Source organism: Diorhabda sublineata, chromosome X (genome assembly GCF_026230105.1).
Source record: "Diorhabda sublineata isolate icDioSubl1.1 chromosome X, icDioSubl1.1, whole genome shotgun sequence".
Taxonomy (NCBI): domain Eukaryota; kingdom Metazoa; phylum Arthropoda; class Insecta; order Coleoptera; family Chrysomelidae; genus Diorhabda; species Diorhabda sublineata.
Window position 1 is genome coordinate 19,109,986 of NC_079485.1, and position 26,870 is coordinate 19,136,855.

At 33.9% G+C, this 26,870-nt stretch overlaps 1 protein-coding gene across 4 annotated transcripts in view; it reads left to right on the plus strand.

Moving 5' to 3' along the window:
- LOC130451505 (single-stranded DNA-binding protein 3) overlaps positions 1 to 26,870 on the plus strand; it is an 83,061-nt gene that overhangs the window by 7,008 nt on the left and 49,183 nt on the right. For all 4 annotated transcript variants that reach the window (XM_056790548.1, XM_056790550.1, XM_056790547.1 and 1 more), the window contains exons 5-8: positions 15,350 to 15,391; positions 15,498 to 15,584; positions 15,639 to 15,815; positions 22,131 to 22,176. In XM_056790548.1, coding sequence (XP_056646526.1) covers positions 15,350 to 15,391; positions 15,498 to 15,584; positions 15,639 to 15,815; positions 22,131 to 22,176 — 352 coding nt within the window. The remainder of the gene's footprint in view (positions 1 to 15,349; positions 15,392 to 15,497; positions 15,585 to 15,638; positions 15,816 to 22,130; positions 22,177 to 26,870) is intronic.

Here is a 26,870-nt window from a genome sequence, read left to right on the forward strand (position 1 = left end):
CTAAAGCAAAAAAGAACAATATTCGCAAGTCCCCAATAACCAATCAATTATGCTGCTCATAAACATTAATCATGACTAATTAACTGTTTCGTGTTTACCCACAATATACTAGTTAACGATGAACGACGGCGAAAAGGATTCGGATTACTTTCCGAGCATTCAGGTAATGATCGGTTAAGCCAATCATAATTTCAGAAAACCCCTTATGTTATTAAAGTGTCCATATTGAAAGTATAGTTTAATGAACCCACAGATATGGTAATATTTTTAGAGAGGAAGGTGTTACAAAGTCAAAAGCAATTATTTGTAACGTACAATCTTCATTGCCATTTTTTTAGATGATTTACCATGATTTATGATAAACCAAAGTATAATTTTGAATTCAATATGAAAGTAACATTAATCTGAACATCTAGGAGTTACCGTTACTTATAAACAATATTATAATAAATAATTATCGATTATTTTAAATTTACGTTCAGAGCTTTCGCCAATTTTATTGTTTGTGTTTCATAATGATTGCCGACATCTTACGCCTCTGAGCCAGTGTAATCATAATACCATATTATAGTCCTTCAACACCTTGACCTTGACCACAATAGGAACTTTATATCTTTACAATTACCACTTATATGAGTTTAAAAAAATACCAACCTTACCGTTTAGTGTAGATATTGCAACTGCGCTACTTCGGACACGTTTGTGATCGTGACTGTGAAGTATAGCAGTTTGTAGTGTTTACAGTTTAAACAAAATGTATGCGTAGATATAATAATAATCGCGACGTCTAAATAAAATTGAATATAGTCAGTTGTTCAGTGTCTCCGCAATACAGGGAAATTCATTCCTGTAGTAGAGTTTGCAGATATAGTACAAGTTTCATTGAATAAATTTGCGAAGAATATCATTTATGGTTGCCATCATTATAATTATAGAAATAATAGGTCATTGGTATAGGATTTGATTTTGAAAAAACCACAAAAAATTTGAACAAATTGATGAAATCTTTATTTGAATCGATAGAACTATCAGTATAATTTAATGTTTAAAGATGATTTCATACAAATGCTGACCGCGGCTCCGCTTTAAGTAGCCCATGCGCAAGCTCCAATTTTAGCACCCTCTCTCCAACTTATTGGCCGGTATTTCACGAATAAATGCTTCAATATTGGCTTCCAGTGCGTCAATCGTTGCACAAGAAATAGTCTAAAGGCGTTAAATGATACGATCTAAGCGGCCAATTGATGTGAGATGAACTGTTCACCAAAGACGGCTCTCAATGTGGCCATTGTTTCGCGTGCTGTGTGACATGTGGCACCGTCTTGTAGAAACCATATGTCAGGCATGTCCAATACCTTTTTGGTTTCATGACAATGATTACTCCCACTCCTGATGCTGCATCATAGTTTACTTTATAAGAGTGTTTGCTCCAGGCTCCATCAGCTATAACGGTGATGTATGGAATGGAATCTTTACCTATGTGTCCCTTTTCGATAGAAATTCTGCGTTCTTGTACGCCAGCTTATTCTATTATTTCCCAAGCTAACTCGTGGATACTGTCGGCCAATTCATTTTGTATTTTTTGGTACAAATGTGAACTCATTACAGGCAAATCGCAAAACCCCAATTGTTCCTCTATTTGTGCTAAACCACCACCAGTGGATATTGCACCTAAGACAATTGCTTGATTCACATTTAACATAGTAGGATCGGGATCAGTGTCCACCTTCTTAGATTCAAGACAGTTAGTGCACTTAATTGTAAAAATACTTCGAAATCCCTGACGATATTCACTCACTATTTCTAAATTCTCATTTCTACAATTGAAGATGTCTACATGTTTAAAGTTTATAATGTCATTGAAAAAATGTTTCATTTCTTGAGGTCCTTGCAGTAGGGTGGGGGTATGTAAACTTTCTCGCTGATTTGGAACACCATCTTCTATCTGCAAATACGTGGAGCTTGTTGCCGCAACTTCGACTCGTACGTCCTCTCTAAAAGGTAGTGGTGTAGCACTACTACTACTAGCCGAAACTTCTTCTCGTACATCCTGGTGTGGTGGTTGTAGCACTACTACTAGTACTTGGAATGTTTATTTCTTCTGTGGCCACGTTTATCGGTATGGGAGTTACATTTTCGTCACAAAGTAGTGCCTTGTTCTGCAAGTAAGTGAGTGGAATGTACTCACTGTATTGTTTTTAATCAGTTAAAATACATTGAAGAAATTTTTTCGGAATCATTTCCGTAATCACATTATAACAAGAAAAGTGGTATTATATGTATAACTGAAAAAATAAACTTATAAAACAGGTGTTATACCAAATCTGACATATGTATCAAACTTGGCGTTAAATTTTTTTTGTGAAAGTATTAAATTTACAGTCAAGGTGCTAACAAGTACCATAAATAAAAGAGTACAATTCCAAATCATTTGGAATCTGATTTTATTCGTACCAATTCAAATGCAATTTTCAGAATTCAGATTCAATTCTTACCAACTCAAAGTCAATCTTTACCACTTCAAATGAAATCTTTACTAATTTTAATTCAATGTTTAACAATTCGAAAAAATTCCACCGTTGCATAAAAATTTACTTCATTTCAATTCTTTGTAATCTAATTCAAAGCAGTTCATTACAATGCAATAATAATTCTTTTCTGAAGTGATAATGAATTAATCTCTTTGTGACTGTACCAACCAATTCTTCAGTTCTTAGACCCCCGTTTACAGTTTTTCGGAAATGATTACGAAAACTCATATTCAAAAGTTGATAAACAAGTGCACCTTCAAACCTCGCCTTCTGCTCGCTCGGCTTTTGACACTGCGCTCGGTTTGCAAGAGAGATCACTTTTTTATTTTGGTTTGAAGCACTTTCACCTACCTTTTGCACGAATTTTTTTCATTCTCTGACGTATACTTTGCTTGCGTCCACTGGCAGGAGTTAAATTGGTCTTGTATTTTGGCATATTTGCTTGAATAAGTCTCGCCACACAAATATAGTCAAATTCACTTTTGTGTTTTTTGCACTGCACTGAACTGTAAGATAATTTCGTGAAAATGCGAGAATGAAAAGACGTGTTTTCAAGACAAAGTTCACTAAACGACTGTCCCTTATAATACAAGTTCAAAATCTCTCCACTTTATGTGGGAAGTTTGTTTATATTACGTAAAACACTTCATCTCTTATCATTATAGCTTTGGTTCTCACCCAAGTGCTCAGCTAAGGGTGGTTTACCACCAAAATCGTGCATTCAGACTAAACAACCGGCCACGCTTCCCTTCGCGTTGATTTTACAAACATTCAACGACCACTTTTATTCGCAATTTATCGGGTTTATATTGTTAATAGTAACGGACACCGATGGGAAATAAAAAACTGTTTAATAGTATTAAATTTACCAAAAGGTGTATAACAGAAAATTTTAAACGTTAAACATATTATTGAGAAACTATATGTACCTAGATAATTAGAAATATAATATTTTTAAACTAAGTAAATATGAATTTTTGTTTTCTGTCCAGTCTGTTTAGGCACCACCCTGATATTTCTAGTATATTTAAGGAGTAATCTTCAGCATTTCTAAATTACTCAATTCTGTGAGTAATTATCAATAACAGTGTAAGGGACAGTTGCGCGCAACAAAAGTGAGTCGAACATCTGTATTTCAGTTAAAAGTGTCTCTACGTCGTCTCATGTCTTTAGCTACACAACGCTCATTTACACTTTAGAGCGGTATTTCTTTCCGAACTTTCGTTGTGCAGTCGACGAAAATATTCGTCGGCCGCACATTACCGCCTTAACGCAAGTCCTTTCTTAAATTTTCCACGTAGTGGAGTAACAGAGGCTCAAATGGCTGTGAACAGCGGCAAATCGACATTTCACGATCTTCAGTGACACTGGCGGATACAGCCGTAATATTTTCTTCGGTCCTCACTGTACGTTTGCGTGTTAGTGGTTTACTGTCCAATAGTCGAAACTGGGTTCGAAATTTAGTCTTAACCGAGCTTGAATTTTAATATTAAAATTCAATAATTTGCAACCGTTGTTCGTTCGTAAGTCGATTTATGATGAAATTATAGACCAAATAGAACAAGTTTGACAACGACACAAGACACGATTCACGCGTGGTCTGTCAACAACAGCAAAAAATCGCTCGTTACTTAAGTGAACACAAAATAACTTGAAATTGAATTTAATTATCAATATACTTGGGTATTTTAAAATATCTGCATTTGCATTTTATAAAACGGAGTCTTCTTTTACGTTTCTCAGGATAAGCTCTAAAACTAACAAACCAATTTTCATAAGGTTGTCACATAGAGTGATTCATAAAGAATGTTTAGGTATATACGTGGTTTATCTGAAAAGTTTCCAACCTTACAAATAAACAAAACGTCGTGAATTTTAACAATGACTATTACCGCCTTTTGCAATCCACTGTCTTCACTGTTTTTACGTTTCAGAAGTACATTGGTGTATCCAGTTTTCATCTACAGTTTTGATACGACGCCGCACATAGATCGGTTTTCGGGATTTAGGCGGCCAAAATTATTTTATGTTATATTTATATTAAAAAATAGTTACATAAAAAGAATTCTGTGTTTGGAATAACTTATCGAAATTATTTGTTGGTGCACAATGATTAGGCGCACCTACTTGTGTTTTTTTATCAAAAAATATTTTATTCGAGATCATAGTTGATTTCAAAGTGTTTTTCAATATTATATTGAAAATACATATGACATACTCACGGCTTTCCCCAAGAAGGGACAGCTGTCTACGTTTTAGTAATACTTTCAGGCATGTATTATTAAATAAAACAAAGTTTATTTTGTTCTAATAAGTAAGTAAATATATTATATTATTAAAAGGATCTTTACATTCGTTATACAATATTAAAGTTACATAAGCTAAATAGATAATCACTAAAAATAATCAATCATACATTGGAGACTTATTCATCTACATTTAAATTTTCGCCGCTTTCATCAATTTCCATTGGTCGGTTTGGCTCAGCAGGAATTAACAGCTGCATTGTCTCAGGCAAAAATAATTTTGAAGCAGTTTTTTTAGTCTTTCTCATGGAACTAGTAAATGGGTCGGATGTTAATAGTAACCTATGATAAATATCTAAGTTGCATTCTTCCCTCGAAAACTTGTGAGCAAAGTTTAGGCGATAAGACCTAAAATGTTTATTGCGGGCCTCAGCAGCTTCTTCCGAAAGTTGCCCTATCGGCAACAACGAATTTTCTATCATTGAAGCTCCATGAATTAAGACCTTATGCATCGTTGGAGTCATAGGATGCCAGCCATATAACTCAACAAATAGTTTCGCAGTTTCCATGGCGTATTTATCATATTTTGCTACGCCAATCTTATGGCCGCTTGATATGGCTTCTAATATCACTTTTAATATAATAATCAAGTCATAACTTATCCCAATGATTTCTGCAGCCAATTCAGGGTTCTCGAAGAATCTTCTGCTGGTATTTCCATCGTTTGTGTTTCCGAAGTTACTTTTTGGCATATCGACTAAGAGACCTGTCTCCTCTCTAAATCTTTGCTGAATATCAAGTTTCTTCTGCTTTTCTAGATTTTTTTCTTCTTCGGTTCGTCTCTCGCGATATTTTTTCACGGGCAATTTATATGCTAAATGCAGCACACTTTCGAATATCCGGATTCTTGCATGTAATACGGAAAGGCCAAATTCAAGAGCTTCAGGGCATACATCATTTTTTTTTGTTAAATCATTAAAATATTTTTGATGTAGCTCCACATATATAACATCTGCTGGTCGATTTGGCGTCTGTAGCTGCATTGCAAACCCTTCCGTCAACCATAGTCATTTTAAAACTATGTTGAAAAAAAATTCTCTCCATTGAGGTCAAGTTTACACTATTCTTTACATAATTGATTTCTTCTTTTGTGATGTCCGTAGATTCTTTTACGAATCTAAATCTTATTGGACGGCAATATCTAGGTGAAGATGAAGTTGGATTTTGCCACACGATTTTACTTTTATCCTCACCACAAACAATTAGTAGAGGCACAAATGAGCTTTTAAAAATATTAGCATCAGATTCATCTTCGTTTGAGAGTCTTTGTTTAAACTGGGCTTGTTGAGAGCCGTCACAACCCCATTTACAGATTAACAGTAACGAGTTCTTTTCAACGGCATCAAGTGTGAGTAAGACTTCTTCTAAGAAGAGGGATAATCTGGTTACAGTACAGAATTCAGTTTCAATTTTGTATTCTGTTCTTCGGGAAAATACTTCTCAAAAGATGCGCGCATCGAAGTGATATATTGGACCAATTCTTCAAATACATCATCTTGAACTCATTTCTGAGTTGTTATCGCTAACAAACTCACTGAGTAACGTGAAGCTTTCTATTTCTCTCTTACTAACGCAAATAATCCAAAAATCTAATTTTCTTTTAAAGGCAGTTATTTTGTCACAGGCCTGGAACACTGTTGTCTGTTTACCTTGCAATGATAAATTTAATTCGTTCAGTTTTTGAAAGATATCCGCCATGAAAGACAGTCAGAACAACCAAGTTTTATCATACAAACGGTCTTTCAAATTAAAAAAAGTATCTGAAAGAAACATTTGTAACTCGGTTTTAAGTTCAAATAGCCTTGTTAAAGTTTTACCCCGAGACAGCCATCGCACTTCTGTATGGAGCAGCAGTGTTTTATGTTTGCTACCATAATCTTCACACAATAATGAGAACAATCGGGATTGTAGTGGGCGTGATTTGATAAAATTAATAATTTTTACCGCTTCATCCATTACTAATTTTAGGTTTGACGGCATTTGCTTCATTGCTAGTGTTTGTCTATGCAGGAGACAATGACTGGAACTGAGATTATTTTCTTCAAAAAATATATTTATTTTAGTAAAAATTTCTTCTCCGGTAGTGTTTGTGGGCAACGGTGAACACATAAGCATGTCTTCTTCAAAAGAACTTTCATATGGATATCTCACGATAACCAGCAAGATAGCCAGACCAGCGACATCAGTAGACTCATCCATTTGCAAGACGAATCGTGTTTTTTGTAGACGTGTAACTAGTTCTTGTATGACGTAGCTTGCCAGATCATGAATTCGACGTGAAACAGTATCGTTTGATAGTGGCACAGTAGAAAGATGCTTTACAGATTTTTCATCGAACATACATTTTGTTATGTCTAACACACATAGTTTTATTAAAATCTCAGCGATAGTGTGCGCTTCACCTTCTTGTGCAATGCGATAGCTAACTGTGCCTTTGTGACCTTTTCATTGATAGTTTGGGTTACTTGCATCATAGTTTTTTGACTTTCCAATAACTGTTCTTTTTTACGTACAAAAAATTCTCTATTCTTGTCTTTAGACTCGGGGTGTACAGTTTCTAAATGTCGGCGCAACTTGGCAGGTGCCATGGAACTATTAGGAAGCAGTTTACTACATAACATGCAGAGAGGTGAGCCGTTAGAATCAACAAATCCGAAACTGATATATGATTCATCATACTTCCTTTTTTTCGCCTTTGAAACCGTGGAACTTGACGTCGTTGCATCATTATCATCGATAATAGCTGTACACTCCGCGCGTACTGCTTTTGAACATTCGGCTTCGGTAGAAGATGTAGTTGCAACACGTTTAACGCCTTTAAGCCAACGTTCCATTCTTCTTTATTAATAATTACTTGTCAGGGTGGTGGGATCAAATTAACGCACGATAGAGTAGAAGAGCTTAGTCCAAAGAAGATATGTACAAAACTGATACAATCAAAATACAGCAGTAGAACAAAAATACTTCGTTTCTAGCAAATAGGTACTTATCGCTCCGAACGCTAATCGTCGACTGACTCAAGTGTCGAAGCGCGGTCGTCGCTTTTACAGTCCTAGCCTCGATCTCGAACATTCTTAAAAATACTCGAGTCGGCGCCTTTGATAAATAAAAAGCCGAAATAAAAATAGAAATACAAAAAATGCGGTGTAAACAATCTCGATTTGTTTTGAAGTTATATAGCCGAAAGTTGCTTATTTACAACTATAGCGTCTATTCTCAGCGGCGGCTTTTATCAAAGTGACTGCGCGCTCACAAGTAGATATCGGCAGTCGGTTTTCATCAAGACAAAGGCTAAAGCGGCGTGCGGATCTCATTGGTGAGACATAAAGCATCATTTTTCTCTAGGTCTTGTGTTATTTCGTAAGGATTTTGGGATTCATCTAAATTATATAATTCTTCTGATACAAAGTTTTATTGAGGTGAATATTGGTTTTTAGGAGGTTGAAGTTTGAAATTCCGCTCATAGGAATAGACATATATTTAATACTCCTACATTGCTGATCCCTGTAAATGGTCCACTAAGAGATACAGCAATTATATTCTTATATCTCACACATTCAGACTTGATCCGTTGTGCACAAGCGTTGCTACTGTAGCAGGGAAATAATCTAGTGCAGCGTTTCTCAAAGTGTGCTCCGCGAAAAATGCGGAAGGGCTCCACGAGTGGCTCCTACCAGCGTAGTGTAAAAATCCCTATTCCTAGTTGCCATCAAAAATTCCTTAAAAAGGGTGGAAATTTTAGAAATTTTATTTAAGGTGACAACAGTGGTTATGCCAACTGTCACCGCCCCACACAGCAGTTCGGCTGATACCGTTGGGGTTGGTTTGCCGATCACAAGGGTCAATCGCTGGCTTACATATAATTCTTTATCATTATATCCATATTTTAAAGTCATTTGATACGCGTCGCCAAAACTCAAGTTACTGCGGATTGAGCAGGATAATAAGTTGTGCTTTGTAAATCGTATTTACAATTACTCACTTATTCGTAAAAGTTTAATTATCTGCAATGGACCATTGGTTACAAACAGGAACATGCAAAACATAGCGTACAACGACTTTGGAGGCACCAATAGAACCAACGCCTTGGCCCTCCAATGCAGGTATTGTTTTATAATCAAATTTTGTAAAGTAATATAAGCTCACGTTTCTTCTCTCTCTCTCTCCAGAGTAATTTGAAGTCGATAAGTCAGGTGGGCATAAAAGTAAATACATCAAAGAACACCATACAAATGAGCCATGCACAACGCACAAAACAAGGCGATATGAAAAAGTTATATATCCTTTGGATTTATGGAAGTAGACGACTATCACCCTCAATGTGTTCTATGTAATAAAATTTTACCGAACAGCTCCATGTATACTGCCAAACTGCTTCGCCATTTCCAAACTTTGCATCCAGAATACAAAAGACAAAAAGGTAAACTTTTTTGAACGAAAGCGAGAACAATTGTTAAAGTCAAAAACATTCATGCGTCAGCATCACAGACTGTTAATGAAAATGCAACTTAGGCATCCTATATTGTTTCATACAAAATTGCAATGGCTGGTGAAGCTCATACCATAGCAGAGAAGCTCATAAAGCCGTGTGCAATTGAAATGGTGATATGTATGTATGATGAAAAAGCTGCAAAAGAGTTGTCAAAGATTCCACTTTCAAATGATACAGTTGCTCGCCGTATAAGAGACTTATAGAGAGTTATTTTCCCGTCTTAAAAATCGTGATTTTGCTTTACAAATGGACGAGTCCACTGACGTAGCGGGGCTGGCAGTATTGCTTGTATTTGTACGGTATGAGTTCGAGCGTTCTATAGAGGATCTTTTAGTTTGTGACGCGTTAGAAAGTAACACTACTGGGGCTGAAATTTTTAATTTAGTTGATAAGTATTTTATTAAAAATGATATTTCATGGGACAACTGTATTAATGTTTGCACTGATGGGCGAAAGCTATGGTTAGAAAAACTGCCGATGTCGTTTCAAGGATTAAAAATATAGCTAAAAATTGCAGCAGTAGTCACTATAATTCATCGTCAGGCATTAGCCGTTAAAAATTTGCCAGTTTCATTAAAAAGTGTCCTCGAAGAGTCTGTTCGAATAATAAACTTTATAAAGTCTCGACCGTTGAACATGAGACTGTTTAATATCTTGTGCGATGATATTTGAAGCCTTCATACTTCTCCACTACTTCACACAGAAGTTCGATGAATATCTCGGGGTAAAATACTACTTCGATTGTTTGAGTTACGAGCTGAAGTTCACGATTTTCTTGTGGAACATCCTTTTGATTTACAAAGCAGATTAATTGATAAACACTGGTTGTTTAGACTTGCCTATTTAACAAAAATATTTTCTGAACTCAATGAAGTTAATTTGTCACTTCAAGGAAAACAGATCACAGTGTTTACAGCGAATGATAAAATAAGATCTTTTAAAAGGAAATTACAATTTTGGCTAAGTAGCGTGGAAAGTGAGAAACTTGACTGTTTTCCGATATTAAAGGAATTTTGTGAGGAGATGAATACAGAAGAATTACCTCAAGAAATAGTTACTGATATTGCTAATTATCTTGAAACATGGGAAGCTCGGTAACACATTAGTTTCCTAATGAATTGGGTACCAATCTGGAAAAGTATTTATGGGTTAAAAATCCTTTTCTTATAAATGAAAAGCCTCCAACTTTATGCTGTCAAGAATACGAAAAACTTATAGAATTGACTTCCGATTCTTTACTAAAACTAAAGTTGGAGAATCAACCACTAGCAGAATTTTAGTGCAGCCTTAAAGAGGAGTATCCAGAGTTGACAAAAAAAGCTATTTCTGTCCTTTTACCATTTGTAAGCACATACCTTTGCGAAACGGAATTTTCTTCATATATTTTCACCAAAAGCAACTACCGCAATCGCTTGGATGCCGAACCAGATATTAGGTTACAGCTATCTTTAATAAAGCCAAATATTAAAGATCATTCATCACATTAGTCTTGTTACATACACACTAAAAGTAAAAATGCATTTTTTACTTGGTTTTATTATTTTAATTTTCCTTCTACTTATTTTTATATTTCTTCAACTAAATACCATACGGGGCTTCGTCAAATTTGATCAGACTATATAGGGGCTCCGCCATCAAAAAAGTTTGAGAAATGCTGATCTAGTGTAATGGGAGAAGCTCCATCCTTCTGAAGTTTATAACGCAGCTGTAGTGACCGTTTATGATATACTCTGTAGCTCAGCGGCAAAGCTCTAGGCTTTGGATGATAGTCATGAGTTCAGTTATTTTTTTTTCCATTTATTATGAAATGTTTATATGTATGTAGGTATATGAATATTATTTTAAATAATTAAAAATTCCTATTATACATTTAAAATGTTTAATTATTACATTCAATATTTAACATCCAAAGGATATAGATATAAAAGAAAAAGCGAATTAAATATTGTTTGCAAATAATAATGTATTGTATACATATATACATTCTTAAAAATCATAATTTATATTGTTGGTTTTTGAATAATATGAGTTGAGAATGAGTGTTATAATGGAGAAAAAAGTTATTAAACTTATTTGTGTAATCATATTCTTGAATTAACAGAATTAGAAATAATTTGTTTAATCCAACATACCCTAATATTTCATTACTATTTTTTTTTTAGAATTTGTCGAGTTAGCTAAGACCTCATCCGATATAATTTGTTTATTCTAATGTAAATACTGATACATTGTATGTAGTCTATCTTAAAGAGGTTCATAACTTCTCCTCTGGGGAAGTTTTGTAAGGGACGAACAAAACTTTGCTGTTCTCTTCGTCTTTTTCATTTATTTGGATTTCTTACGTTCTTTTTTCTTTTGTTGTTTATTTTTCAGTTTGGCCGAAAATGATCTTTTGGCATCTATGGTTTGGTTTTGTAACTGGTGTGTGGAGCTCCTTTAAGGCTGCTCTATCTATCTCAGATGATTTGAATTTTGTACATTTTTTAATGTTGTTTTTCTGGCCGTATTGTAGTTCTTTTTGGTATTGATTAAATAGTTTTGATTTCTTCTCTTCTAGATTGTAGTTCAGAAAATGTATGTGTTACATATCTTTGCTTGTCTCCGGTTTTGAATTAATCTTTCTTTCGTGTATCTTTTTATGTTTTTCTTATGTACAGTACCTGTCGCAGTGTCTGTTATAGTATTATCTGTTAGTACTGTCTTTGGTATAAATATTGACAATAGCTTATTTTTTTTTAGTGTAAATCTTAGTAGAGGGTTTCTATGAAATAGGAGTTAATCTCCTTTTATTTCTATTTCCTATAATGGTCTTTTTACTTTCGGAAAGTTGCTCGTTAATCTCTTTACAAATTTCCTTCGTTTGACTACGACGAAAATGCCTCCGGCAATCTTAAGTCCTGCTAATTGTGAAGTATGGGCTGTTATACGATTTCTTAGTGCTAAAGGCGTAAAACCGATCGAGAACTTTAAGTACCGTGAATTGTGTTCACGTTGGGTTCCAAAAATGTTGACGGATTTGCACAAAACTCAACGTTTAGGCAGTGCTTTGACTTTCTTTGAGCGGTACCACAATGAAGGTGAAGATTTTTTAGACCAAATTGTTGCTGGTGACGAAACATGGGTGGCCTACGTCACACCAGAATCGAAACAACAATCCATGGAATGGCGACATTCATCATCACCCAAAAAAGTGAAGTTTAAGCAAACAATTTCTGTCCACATGTGGCTAATCGGACCAAAGATCTCATCAAATCTTTACAATGGGAAACTCTAGATCATCCTCCCTACAGCCCCGATGTGGCGCCCAGTGACTACCATTTGTTTCTGCACTTGAAGAAACACCTGGGCGGTTAGCGTCTTCAAGACCATAACGAAGTCAAAACAGTTGTTATACAGTGGTTAACAAGTCAGGCGGCAGAATTTAATGAGGAGGGTATTCAAAAACTGGTGTCACGTTATGACAAGTGCCTCAATATTCACGGAAAATATGTAGAAAAGTAGATTAAGGTACAGGCTTTCATGTAAAAATAAAATTATTGCGAAATATACCTCGTATTACTGTTAAGAACTTCTGTCCATTAGTTTAAAATAGATCAATATGAACGATTTACATGGGTTTGGTATGTGTGGGAGTGACCATCAATATTGGATTGGGCGATAATATTTATTTTCTTGACAGACTCCGCAAAAATTGATGATGTCTTCAAATTAGGACAATAATAACGTTTCTTATTTGAAGCTCTGTTTCAGTTATTCCTCTATGATTAGTTATACTTGGATGGCATCTTTCTATAAATTCTTTCGCATCTTCTAACTAAGTCGCTTTCAAAAAGACATACATATTTCTTTTTTGGCTAGAAATGGTTTTTGAATAAAACTATAATACTGGATTCTAGATTATTCCTTGAAAGTTGGACGTACATGTATTAATTATTTGGAAACATATGTGATGTTCCGGGAAGTCTGTTCTAAAGACAATCTGGTTGTTGAAGTGGTTTCTCGGATATAGGGATACCAAGGATTGGATTCTCATGTTCATTATCAGAATCTTCGCCTACGATTTGGTTCTTCATTGGAAATTTGGTTTGTCGCGTCTAATAGGATTTCGTCGATATATTCATGGGAGTGGACCCTCGGTCGGGATGACCAGACGTTCGGTTGATTAGATGTTTTAAACGGTTGTTATATTTCGTGTCTTGGTTGGTTGAATATAGGCCTTTAAAAATTTTCGAACGATTGTCTTGGCGGAAATTGTCCAGTTTATTGCCATTGGGAATTGGAAAACACAGATTGTTGTTGGACCTGGAATTGAAGATTGAGCTGAATAATTACCCTTTTGTAAATATCGGAAGTTGTTTCCTTGAAAGTTTTGCATCACGTTTGCTAAATTATTCGGTCTCATTGCCCTTATAGTTGAGCCTAAAGGTTCTCGTAATCCTGTTAGGAATGATGTGCCTGTGGTCTGAAGAATTTTATTTTGATTCGTCTTATTTCTGGGTTCTGACTGTGAACTTTAATATACTTGGTAATAAAATTTAGAGGTTCTATTACTTTCTCATTTAACTGCACAGGTGATTCTTGTGGCCCCTGCCGAAGGTTAACTAAATCCCTAGTGAGGGAATTTTCAGTTATCTGATCTCCGCAATTTTGAATCAATTCTTTTACAGTTTCCCATATTTCCATAAATAGAAATTACTTCTTTGACTCCACCAGTTAATTTTCTTAAAATACAATGAAAAAGAATTTGGTTCTGAATATTCGCTGGATTATTTTGGTTATTATAATGTTTCAGTAGTAGTTCAAAAGTCGATATCTTGATGAATACAAATAGTTCATTCGGATTTTCATCAAAACAAGGGATGATGCATAAATTCTTCTCGTCAAATAGATTCATTATAGTGTTATCTCTGGGTTATGCCTTGTTATTAAGGTTTAAATCGTCATTTGATCATTCTAAATCTTTTCTAAATGCTACTACGCTAGGTAGCGTGTCGTTATTACTAATCTCTGAGAAAGACGATTCTGTGGCAGAGTAGTCTGACATAATTAAAATGGCTCACAAGATACACATGATACTAAGGTGCATTCTTGAATCTTTATGTTCCGGAATGTAATATCATGATGGTTACCCCTGGACCTGGTTTTTCCTGTGATAGTGGATAAACGCTTGAAAACAACGGGGATATCTAAGGACTCTTCCACTATTCTACTAACAGCTATTCGAATATGAAGCCACGTTTAATAAAAATGGTTGTGTTAACAGGCAAAACTTTCACTATTATTCATCAACTAATTCATATTACATAGTGACACACAGTATAACTGAATAGTCATTCAATATGTGGGGATGCAATTGTTGGTGAAAGGACCATATTTTTTGAGGAAAATTTACATGCTGAGATGTATTTACCTTTTCTAGTGAACCAATATCATCTTTTTGGAATAATTCCGTTAATCAATTAATTAATGGTGAACTGAATGAACTATTTTCTGGAAGATGGATTGGAAGAAATGTCAATACAATGGACTCATTTTTTGGGGTTATATTAAGAATGTAGTGTACAAAATACCAACAACAAGGGAACAAATTCGCAATCCACTTTCTTGTTTTCTTTCCTTGTTTTTTTATTCAGAAGTGTAGTGGTGGATCCAGGTTTCATTTACAGTTATGAATAAACGCAAAATATCGGATTCATTTTGCTTGAGCAGCTTAGAAAAGGCGAATGCGATTTTGGTCCAAAGTGCGGTTACCTTACGCATGCATAATTCTTTAGTCAGTATGCCGATAACCTTTCTTATCTGTATATCCAATGATGCCTAATACTTACATACATTTTTTTACTCGAAAAAATTTTTTTTTATTTTAAAATGTGCCCTGTTATGTCGTCTTTGGGGGTGTTTCACATAAAAAAGTTGATTATTGCAGTGAAACTATTTTAATTATACTATATTTAAATAAACAGTGTTGCCATATTAACTTTTTTTGAAGACATTGTTTACATTGGAATTTTTGTTTTTAGGGTTTCGTAAATTCAGGTTATGGAGTAAATGGAATTGCTCACGTAAGTTTATAGTTGCAGTTATAAGTTTTCTTATTTAGTTATACTTTGAACTATTATTATATAACCAACAAAAGTTATACTCAGAATTACTTTTTTCTAATTTTAGAATACAGGACCTGCACCCAGCCCCTTGGGACAGATGCCCCCTTCAGATGGCATGCCTAGCGGTCCATTGCCCCCAGGATTTTTTCCAGTGAGTGAAATTGAATTTAATCAAATCTTGAATAATGAACAACGTTTGTTACAGAATTCTACGTTACGTCCGTCACCGCCAACTCATCCTTCAAGTCAGCCTTCACCACATTCGCAACCACCACCTCCACATTCTCAAATTATGACATCCCAGCCTTTTATGGGTCCACGATATCCAGCTGGACCCAGACCTGGTGTCAGAATGCCCCAAATTGGCAGTGACTTCAATGGAGTAAGTATAATATTTCAGTTTTTTCTGAATTTCAATATTAGATTCTAGGAAAAAGTTGTTTGGATGGACAATTAGTATCATACAGGCCTATTTTTCAAATTATCCTTGTTATTATTGACAACTACATAATTTCTCTATTTTTCTAATGTAATTTTTCCCATGTATTGCTTGTGAAAAATTTTCTTTCATATATGTTTCATCTCCAATTTTTCACCATTATCTTTCAATTCTATGATCTTCACTAAATTTCGCTTTGCAGCTTGAACATGAAATGCTTGCGTGGTATTCATAAAATTTAAATAGACATTGTTCTATGAAACTAATTTTTAGTATCAGTAATTTTTTGCCATTTAGTGTGTATAATTGAACAACACTTGAAAAATGTTGGAGCATTCAGACAATATCTCCCATTTTAAGTGATTAATACTCATATTCTGTTGTGCAGTGCTCTCTTCTATAATCATGTTTGCTGTATTATTTTTTGACAAGTACTAAGCAATTCAAAATGAAGAATTCTATTAAAGAACAAAATGCCTGTTAACGCGTACAAATTTGGCGTAACTGTACTCGTAGCAATTTATTTTAAAAAAATCCCAGTAGACTTTCCATTCCAGCAAGAGTTCCAAATTCCTAGGAACAAATCCTGGAATGACCTTCTGTTACGAGTCTATTCAGGCTTGTATTCACATTATTTTTTTATAGAAAAATTGTTAAAACTATATGTTAGGGAAATTTCACCATAGCGAGGTGGTTTGTTGGCAGCACTGATTCATGATTGACACTTACGTTTTGACATATTTGAATTTAAACGTTTGCTTGAGTCAGAAAAAACTCATCCTGTAAGCGGAATGTCGGGTGAAGAACTTCAATTTACACCGTCAGAATTGCGGGATGTGGCCTCTATCGCCATAAGTAATTTACCTCTTTAGAGAGTGACACAATGTCAAAATGGAACTTTTACTCAGGGGCACCAACCCACTACAGAAAATTACCAAAAATCGTTTAAGAATGCGGTCCATTCTTACATGAAAATGCGTGCGAGAATAACGTCGTTTCGAAACTGAAAAAGTACCCATAGAGGAAAGTTCCAAAGGCCCAAGCTTGGCCCAATCATGTAGAACTCTGGACCAAGCTTGTAAGCCAGGTTTGGCCCAGTCTTGGTAAAACTCTGGAGTGATAACGATGGGCCAAGCTTGGTCGCCAAGACTGGGCCAAGCTTGGTCACTAAGACTGAGCCATGCTTAAATGCCAGGGCTGGGCCAAGCTTAAATGCCAGGGCTGGGCCAACCTTAACTGCTAGGACTGGGCCAAGATTAAATACCAAGACTTATTCATTACATAACTTTTTCTTCTTTATCTTTATTTCATTTCGTTGTTTATTTTTTAATCAATATGATTTTTTTTATTTTAAAAATAAGCAAACATAAATTTTTGTATTTAATCTTACTCTTACTGTAATTAACAATATAAAAATATTAGTTAATTAGTTAAATAAAAATATTAAACACTTGTAGATTGCACAAGTCCGTACCACTACCGTTAACCTCACTCACAGAGCTGATGTTCACAATTAAATTATTTAAGCTTTACGCGTTCACAATTGAGTTTTTTTTCTCTATTCAACGTACGCCATATTTGAACTCGAAAATAGGCATCAGACATAGTTACTTTTAGTAGTAATAAATAATAAAAAACACACACTGAATAAACCTAGAGATCGGAATGATCAGACACATACTAAAAAAAAGTATGGCTGCCGACGGACGAAAATATTCGAACCACGCCGTATGTGACTGAACAACCAAAGCTTGGGTCCCCTGTGAATGGCCAAGGCTGGGTTAACCAGGATTGGCCCAACCTTGGGTATTCATTGGTATGGCCAAGGCTGGGTCAATCAACCTTGGCCCAAGCCTGTGTGGCCAATGAATTCCCAATGCTGCTTGGGTATTTATTGGTATGGCCGAAGCTGAGTTAAGTAGCCTTAACTACGCATGGGCCAACACAGGTACGCCGAAGCTAGGCTTCCCAAAACTGGCCCAGGCTTGGCCCCTTTGTCAACTCTGGGGTTTCCTGAATGGATAGCATTCTGGATTTTGTCGTCAGTATAAAAGTTAAATGTGGTGAATTGATTAGTTTCTTTTCTATGCTTCCCCATGTTCTAAAAATATTTTTGAATGGTCGGTTAAATGTGCTTCAATTATTTGACATGGGTTTGATTTACTACCACCTTCAACATGAAATTTATTTGTCTTCCTTATGTGTATAAGTAGGATAATCAAAAGCTGTCTTTGATATTCATAAACGTCTAATGCATTCTGACAAACATTTTAAGCGGCAATTGTTGGGAAATTCAAAAACTTATTTATTTTGGCACTATATGGTCATGCATTGTCATGGATCAGATTCACGCCAGATGAGAGCGTGCATCTTTGTTTTCTGATACTTTTTAGAGGCGACTCCGTTTGATTTGAGAGTGAGTTTGCACCCATTGCTTTGATTATTCTTTCGTATTGTTGTATGCTAAGTAACAATAACTGTCCCTTATTGTTATAACGTGTAAGAAACGTTAGGGTTGACACCACGCATATATAATCAAGTGCAAAAGCTACATTACATTCCGGTTTTCCTTGGTATTATGATTTTTTTCTTTATCTGTATGTAGATTTATAGTGAATCACATAGTAACATTAGAAATCCGGTAACTTAATTAAACAATCCAAAAACTTCTTTGTCTAAAATGGCAATAAAGAAGGATTAACAATTCGAAGCTAATTTTTCGTAGTTAATATTGTTTCTTGTTATAGAATCAAGTTCATGAATGTTAAATTTGCAATTATTTACCTATTTTGTACTTAAAAAAGCTGCTATGAACTAATATCTGTTGGCGATTGCAAAGCTGAATTTAATTTATTAGTGAGTTCATATTTTTATTAAAAGGTACTCTAAAATATTACAGACTTAAGTTAGATTGTTCCTCCTTGAAGCTTATAAGAAGTGGCTTGCACATTTAAGAAAATTTGTGATTAAAAATTCATTAAAATCTATTTTCATACACACTGACTAAAATCTTAAGTTTATTTGCCCGTAAATTATTAATGTTATTTTCTTTATGAATAGATTAAAGATAATTTTCCATTCTTAATCATCTTTTCTAATTTTAATGCGTTATTTTTATTATTGTCATATAAAGGGTGTCCCACAAAGTTTTGACAGTCCAATTTCTCGGAAACTGTCCACATGAGAATTCTAAAATTTGGCTGCCTCAAACACTTGAAACTGATGCTCATTTGTATTATAAAGAGACTATCCAAGACCCTTATAGAATTTATTTCAATTGAAAGACTAGCATAATTTTTTTATATGTCTACCAAACATACGATCATTGATACCACACTTGTCACCATTCAGTAGTTTAGTTATAATAACCGGAGAAATTTTTTATAATTATTGAAGCAACAAGTAGGAATTCAATGTAAAGTGTATTAAAAAAATCATAAGTACCTACTGTATATATATCAAATACGAGAATATATTGAAAAATTCTTAGCCTACTATAGAATCAAACAAAATTTCAATGTCAAAATACTTTATTACTCAACATATTCTCTCCTTAATTGGATACATTTATTACAGCGAATCTGCAATGTCTCTAGACCTTTCAAAAAAAAATTTTCTTCTTGCTCTGCAAACCAGACCTTCACAGCTTTTATTACCCCTCGTTGGAAGAAAATTTACGACCTTTTAAACTTTTTTTCAGTTGAGGAAAGAGATGATAGTCGGACGGAGCCAAATCTGGTGAATAAAGGGGGTATTCTAGTAATTCAAACTCTAAATCAAGAATTTTTTGCATGGAAACATGAGATTTATGTGAGGGGCATTGTCCTGCAAAACAAAACACTTTTGGATAGCTTTCCGCCTCTTTTCTCTTTAATTTTTTCCTGTAGAGTGGTCAGTAATGCTGAATAGTAATCTCCAGTTATTATTCTACCCTTATCTAAAAAATCAATCATGATTACTCCATGGCAATCCCAAAAAACTGAAGCAAAATGTACCCAAGTCTCATCCATAGTAACAATTCGGTTTAAGAAGTCTACATCGTTTCAAATCAATGACAGATCGAATGCGATGCTTCTACCCTTGCACGCTTTTGGCCAATATACAAACATTTGTAGCAATTTTCTCATGTCCAAATTGACGTGAACTATATGATGAACGCGTTCGTATGAAATATTCAGTGCTTCAGATATCCGTTTTAGCCCAATTCGACGGTCTAATAAAATCATGTCATGAACTCCATCGATATTTTCGGGGGATGATACAGAAACTATCATTCCCGATCGGTGATCATCTTCAAAGGAAAATTTATTTCTTTTGAAGCTTACGGTCCAATTTTTCACGGTCGCATACTAAGGACATTGATCACCAAGGATATTAAGCATATCTTCGTAAATCTGCTTACCCCTTAACCCTTTTAAATAAAGGTACTTGATGATGTCTCGATACTCCAATTTTTCGATTTTCACAATTTCGGTGGAGATCATTTTTCTTTAAATTATTGCGTAACTCTGGTTTTCTTTTTTAACGTCAAACTTTACACTGACTCTTCTAATAATTTATCGTTCGTTGCTATGGTAACGTCATATTTTGCTTATGCATGGAACTGGTCTAGGCTAACTAGATATCAATACATCCTCGTATGTTTAACACAGTGGTGTTTATTAATCACCAAAATTCTCATTAACGGTCATAGGAAGATCTAAAGTATACACAAAAACTCAATTTTTATATATGTAGGGATTTCTTGGTTGTCTAGGGTTCTTTTATTCGCCAGTTAGAAAGAAAACACATTTACGACAGAATTTAAACAATGAAAACACTTTACTTATGTACAATGTAAGTAAGAGAACTAAGGTTGATAGTAAAAATATTCGTGTATGTGGTTTATACGCTAAATGAGCGGGAGACCGTCTTGATCACGCGGGAAGCCGTCTTAGTTGCGTGATCTTTACCCTCTACTTTTTACTCCCGACTAACTCGAATGTTATTGTCGGCTTTAGGCTGCTGAAGAGAACTCGTGTTTCGTGCGTGGTTGTAGGATGGAGTAGAGCAATAATCTCGATCCTACATATATTATTGGAAATTACTGTCTGGTGCGCTTTTTTTAAGTTGATTGGCCCCTTTTTTATGAAAATCAACTGGACAGATATTTATCTCAAAAGACTCTACTAAATATTACTTTAAATGAGAAGGAAAGCAATATGATGACAGCGCAATGAAGCATATTTTCACATTTTGGACAAGTTAAAGAATACCTTAAGAGCACTTTTCTTTGGTTACCTTATTTTCTGAGTACCTATTTCACCTTTAAATTTCTTGGATAACTTATTCTGCCTGATTTAGTGGATTTAAAGGATAAAATAAGAGTGGTATGGGATTGCAGGGACATGCACAAGAATTCTTCTAACAACGTTCAAATATTGTGTCAATGTTCATGGTCGCATTTTAGAATATTTTATTATTTTTTTGCACAATAGAATAACAAATGTGGTATCGTTCAATTTAAATTCAATTTTGACTGTTTATAACCGCCAAATTTTATACAGTTTTTGAATAACTAGAGACTATACGTCGCGATACATCCTGTATACCTGCTTTGTGGTTTAACAAGCAAAAAAAGGCGAATTTGATTAATAATTAGATTTCTGTGGAATATTATGAATGGCAGTTAATAAAAACATTACATTCCATTGCACTACCTCCTCGTATCGGTTATAGACTTTCACATACACAAGGTGATCTATTTATATTGTCCAATCTCTCTAAATCATAGAATCTAGGGAATATGATTTGGATTTATATGTTCTATACAAATATTGCAGGCTTCTTCGTAAAGTATGCTTCTTATTTTGGTAGCTTCTTGATTGAAAACAGGTATTTCTATCTTCAGGTTTTTTTGCAACGGATTATGAATTTAAATTGTAATTCAACATTATCAAAAGAGAGCAAGTTACACCTTGTTGCATTAGTAACACTTATGCATTTGGTCAGTGGTAGCGAGCTTACCAAGTCTTGGTTATAATTTTACAGTTCGGTCACGAATTGAGAACATAGTTTACGAAGAAAAACTTTCAAGCAAAAAAAAACATGAAACCTGTACAATTTTCAAGTAGAAACACTATAGTGATATTCAAAATTATATTTGAGACACATCGGGCCCAGTCCTATACAATGTAGAGATTAGATACTATTAGTGAATTCTTTTGCAAAAATTTCACATCTACTGAATTTCATGCAACTATTGATATTTTTTTCAAGCCTCCCGGTCAACCAATAATGAATAATATGGATCCCACTAGACAAGGTGAGTTTAATTTATATATATATATCATTAATCAAAACCCGTTATTAATATTTTTCCATAATAGAAATTAATTTTTCAAAGACGGTTTTCAAAACGTCCAATCAAAATCAAATCCCTATAAAATTTATTGGATTACTTACATTCAACCATAGTTAATGTGTTTTGGGAGTTTGCATGCTTTGACGAAGTTGATTAATTCATATTTATCGATGTGTATTTTTAAATTTTTATAATTTAAGCCGAATTATAGGAGAAAGTTCCTAAACAATAATTGATTAAAGTTAGCGTTTTTTCACATATTGTTATTAAAACTTTCTCCTATTATTAGTCGCTACACGATGCGTGGAAGCAGTTAAAAAATAATTTCCCCGTGAAATTCATAATAAGTTTTGTATCTCAAGCCAATTAACGAAGTAGGTAATAGGTATCATTAGTTGAACATTGATGGCTTAATCATCTTTAACTATCTAACCTGAAAAACAATAGTTAGCCTGGACTACTATTTAAAGACTAGATCCTTTTATACTTTACCATTTTTAAAAATTTAAAAAGTATATAATAGGTATATAAATTCTGACTGAATATTAGAACACCTTTTAATGGCAACTTTTGAACATACTATAGAAACCATATTCAACGATTTATTATTACATTTTATTCCGACTATCAATATCAGTTAGATCCCAATTGGGTCTGCCTTACTTATTCTTGGAAAACAGTATAATAGGTGTCGACCAGGTTACCAAACCTTGGTTAAAAGTATACGACAAACAACCCAATAATATTCGGGAATTGAAAGAGAGGATTTATGAGAAAATCATATCATTCGACCTGATAATAATGGTTCATTTAGCGCATATTTAACTAGTTAGTAGTGGCGGCTCGTAACTTCAAAGAAACTGGTGCCAAAAATATAATAATATTCAAAACTCTATTTTTTATCATCTCTAAAAGATGTTTAGATGTTTAGTCTGCAAGGACTGTGGGTTTTTTACCGAACAGTCACAATTGAAAAAAAAATTTAAATACCAATTATTAAATGACAATAGCTTGGTTCGTAGGTGTGGAAGTCAAGACAAAAAATAGTTCACAATTTTCAATGTAACTCTACTATAGTAAATAGCTTTACTTTTTACTTTTTAATCGAAAAAACGTCAATTACTCGTTTATTGAAATTGTCAATATTATTGGTATATTGTTTTCGTCAGATAACATTCTCAAAGCAGGAAATATTTCTCAAGAAAATTTTAATTCTTTACACCGTCGGTCTATTATGTCGACATAGGTGTGTTGACTAAGGTGTATGAGTTCCAATGTCTCTTGAAAAATAATCATGAAAAAGCAAAGATAAAAACTAAATGGCACCAGAAACAGCTCTGAACTCTTCTCTTTGAAAAATAACTTAAAGTTTTGTTTAACTTATTTTTATCAAGAGACTGATAACATTTTACTATTTCATATGAAAATTTACGAGAACGGTCGTTCATACGTCTTGACAAGACGACTGTATCGTTCAGAATATGGATTAAGACATATTAATGAAGCTCCGAGTCCAAAGTTAATTAAAATATGGGTTAAACGTTTTGAAGAGACCGGTTCCACGTTTAAACCATCAGCAAAAGGTCGTCCAAGAATGTCTAGGACCACTGACAATATTGATAGGGTGAAGGAGTCAGTTCAAAAGAATCTGCATGTGTCTACTCGGAAGCGATCGGCGGCTTTAAACTTGTCGCGAAGAAGTTTACAGCGAATTTTGAAGTTGGAGCTTAAACAGCATCCTTATAAGCTCTAGTAACACAGGAATTAAAAGATACCGACTTTGGAGCAAGATTGGCATTTGCTGAAGAAATGCTTAGTCGATTTTCCACTTTTGAGAAGATCCTTTTTCAATTTAAACGGTTTCGACAAAAATTATTGGCCCTTTTTTCTTTGAATATTCACGAGGACGAAAACTGCAATTAATTACCTAATCATCATATCTTTTATTTCAACAATACCTTATGCATTTATTTTTTTAGCCTATACTTAATAAATACACGTTCTATTGCGCCACCCTGTAGTATTGCAAACGTTCCATGCTTCTCTTTTTTTGTTTGAGGAGATACTATCATTTAGACGTTTTTTGCGACTCCAATCTTTAATTATATTATCAATTTGGTTGTGAATTCTTTATATATGTTTTTCAAAACTTTCTAAACCCTGTTTACCCTTGATTAAATTTGCCTTGTAAATTGTATTTGTTCAATTGTAGATGTCATTTTAATTTCATCGTCATTTTCAATAGTTTCCATAACGTTAATCAATTATTTTCTATATTTATAAACACTACTCTTTAATGAAAATTCCTTCTAGTTGTGAATTTTTTGTGTATGTTTTTCAAAACTTTCTAAACCCTATTTAACCTTAATTAAATTTATTGGTTGCAACTGTGAGAAAGTTATGTCTACACAAGGCATAATTTTGTGAAAACTTGTCGATCAAAAGATTAAATTTTTGTCTATTTTTTAAATTGTAGATGTCATTTTAATTTCATCGTCATTTTCAATAGCTTCCATAACGTTAATCAATTCTTTTCTATATTTGTAAACACTACTATTTAATGAAAATTCCTCCTAGTCTCTGACAATCGTGGTAATCTCTTGTGGACGATTTCATTTAGTATCTGAGTTCTTTAATAGGATGTTCAAAAGAAAGTACCATCGTTTTAATATTGAACTATTAATTTGTGGGGGTTTCAATAATCAGGGTATCATTAAAAAACATTACGACCATCTGGATTTACGAAGTTCCAAAACCTCTCGAGAACGAGCTAAAATTTGTTGATTACATCATTACATTTAATTCGCAATTTCTTCGGGGTGGGCGTGAGGAAGGTCATTTTGGTTTTCTTGTTCCTTTAAACAATATCGCTTTATTAAAATGTTCTTTCAGTTCCCGTATCTAGTCCTGAACTAAGTTTTTATAAACTATAAACTTCTTAGTTTTGTCAAGATCTATCAAAGCTCAATCATTTACCACAAAAGCGAATATAATTAATTATTATGTATTAAAATTTATCTATTCTTATCAACTTTATCATTATGCGATGTTAACTAAAAACATTATCCATGTGTTGTTTCGATTTTTCAGTTTTTATTTTTTTCGTAAATATGATCTAAATCTTTCATGCCAATTTTATTCCACATAACTTCGCTACCAAACAAAACTCAAGTTAAACTTTGGGTTTGGTTTCACTGTTCTTGAAGTATATATTACACTTTTAATTTTGTCCTCCCTAAATCTTCAATGTTTTTCAATACGTGGAAAATGTTTGAAACTTTATTCATGATCGATATACTTTACAATTCGCAATTAAACACTGGCTCCAATAATTATCAATCGACACGCGAGACTCATTTTCTGTCCTTAAATTGAACCCATGTCGTCTTACTGGCACCGATCAGCATACTTCGAAGCTACATTAAAACACCCCCTAGTTTCCCGTAGAGAGAAACTCGTTCTAAATCGTGCCAACTCCGAGCTGACCCTAAGGTAATGTATTAATGAGAAAAACTCAATGATATGTTCACAAGTTGAAAATGTCCAAAAATATTTTAATTTTTGGGATAATTGTACGGCGACACTTAATGACAAGCCGCTACTGCTAGTTAGTACTTTTATTTCTGTTAGTAAAAACTCAACCAGTTATTTTTTTGTATGAAAGTTCCACATTGCTCAATTGGTGGTTGATTTACTTATCATCTATAGTGATAGTACTAATCTTGTGTACACGTGTTATTCAGTATACAATTTTTTTAAATTATTTATAATTATAATTAGTTTTGAATTGAACGTTGTTTAGTTGATCTTGATAGACAATTGGAGAATAATGCTCCTTTGAGGCCTGAATATTAACTTGATTACATTTCAGTACTGAAATGCGGGAATAATGGTTTGATAGTTACTTCAGTTTCTAAATATGTGGCGATTGATGACTACAGTGCAAAATATCAACATTATTTATTTCTTTGTTCATATATATCGGGTGATCCAGTCCAAATTTGCACCTTCAAATTTTTCGAGTTCTCTTTAATTTTGAAAAAAATTTAAAATAATTTAGTTTTTATTTACAAGAGGCTGAATTTTAATTCAATTTCCAAACTTCTTTTTTTTATTCATCTAGCGGCCAGTACCACCACTCGAGAAACTTCAGACGGCAATTACTTTCAAGCTGTTTTTATTGTTTATGTAAACCTTATTATTTTTTTAGAAATTCTCTTTTGGAAAATACGAAATTTCTCGGAGATCTTTCTCATTCAAATTTTATGGATGATGTAAAATACGTTTTTTTCTACAATGAAGAGATTAATTAGTAAAACTGAACCGTCAAATGATTAACGTGTTAGTGTTGCTGCTGGATTCTTTAACTAACACTCTTTAGTTATTGGAGTTATACCAATCCACATTTTTCAGAGAAGATCATGCACAGACGCACCAAACATTGAATTGTTGGACTACTTCTTATTGTTGGGAATTTGACTCGTGAAATTTACTTGTTCGAAGACTTTATTGATCCTTTAACGACCCAATACTAAGAGATGAAAACTAACTATTTTTTCCAATAGGGTAAAGAGCTTCCAGGCTATGACAGCACTTAAATATTTTCTACAGTGTTCCAAAAAGACCTCACAACATGTTCAATTGAATAAAACTTG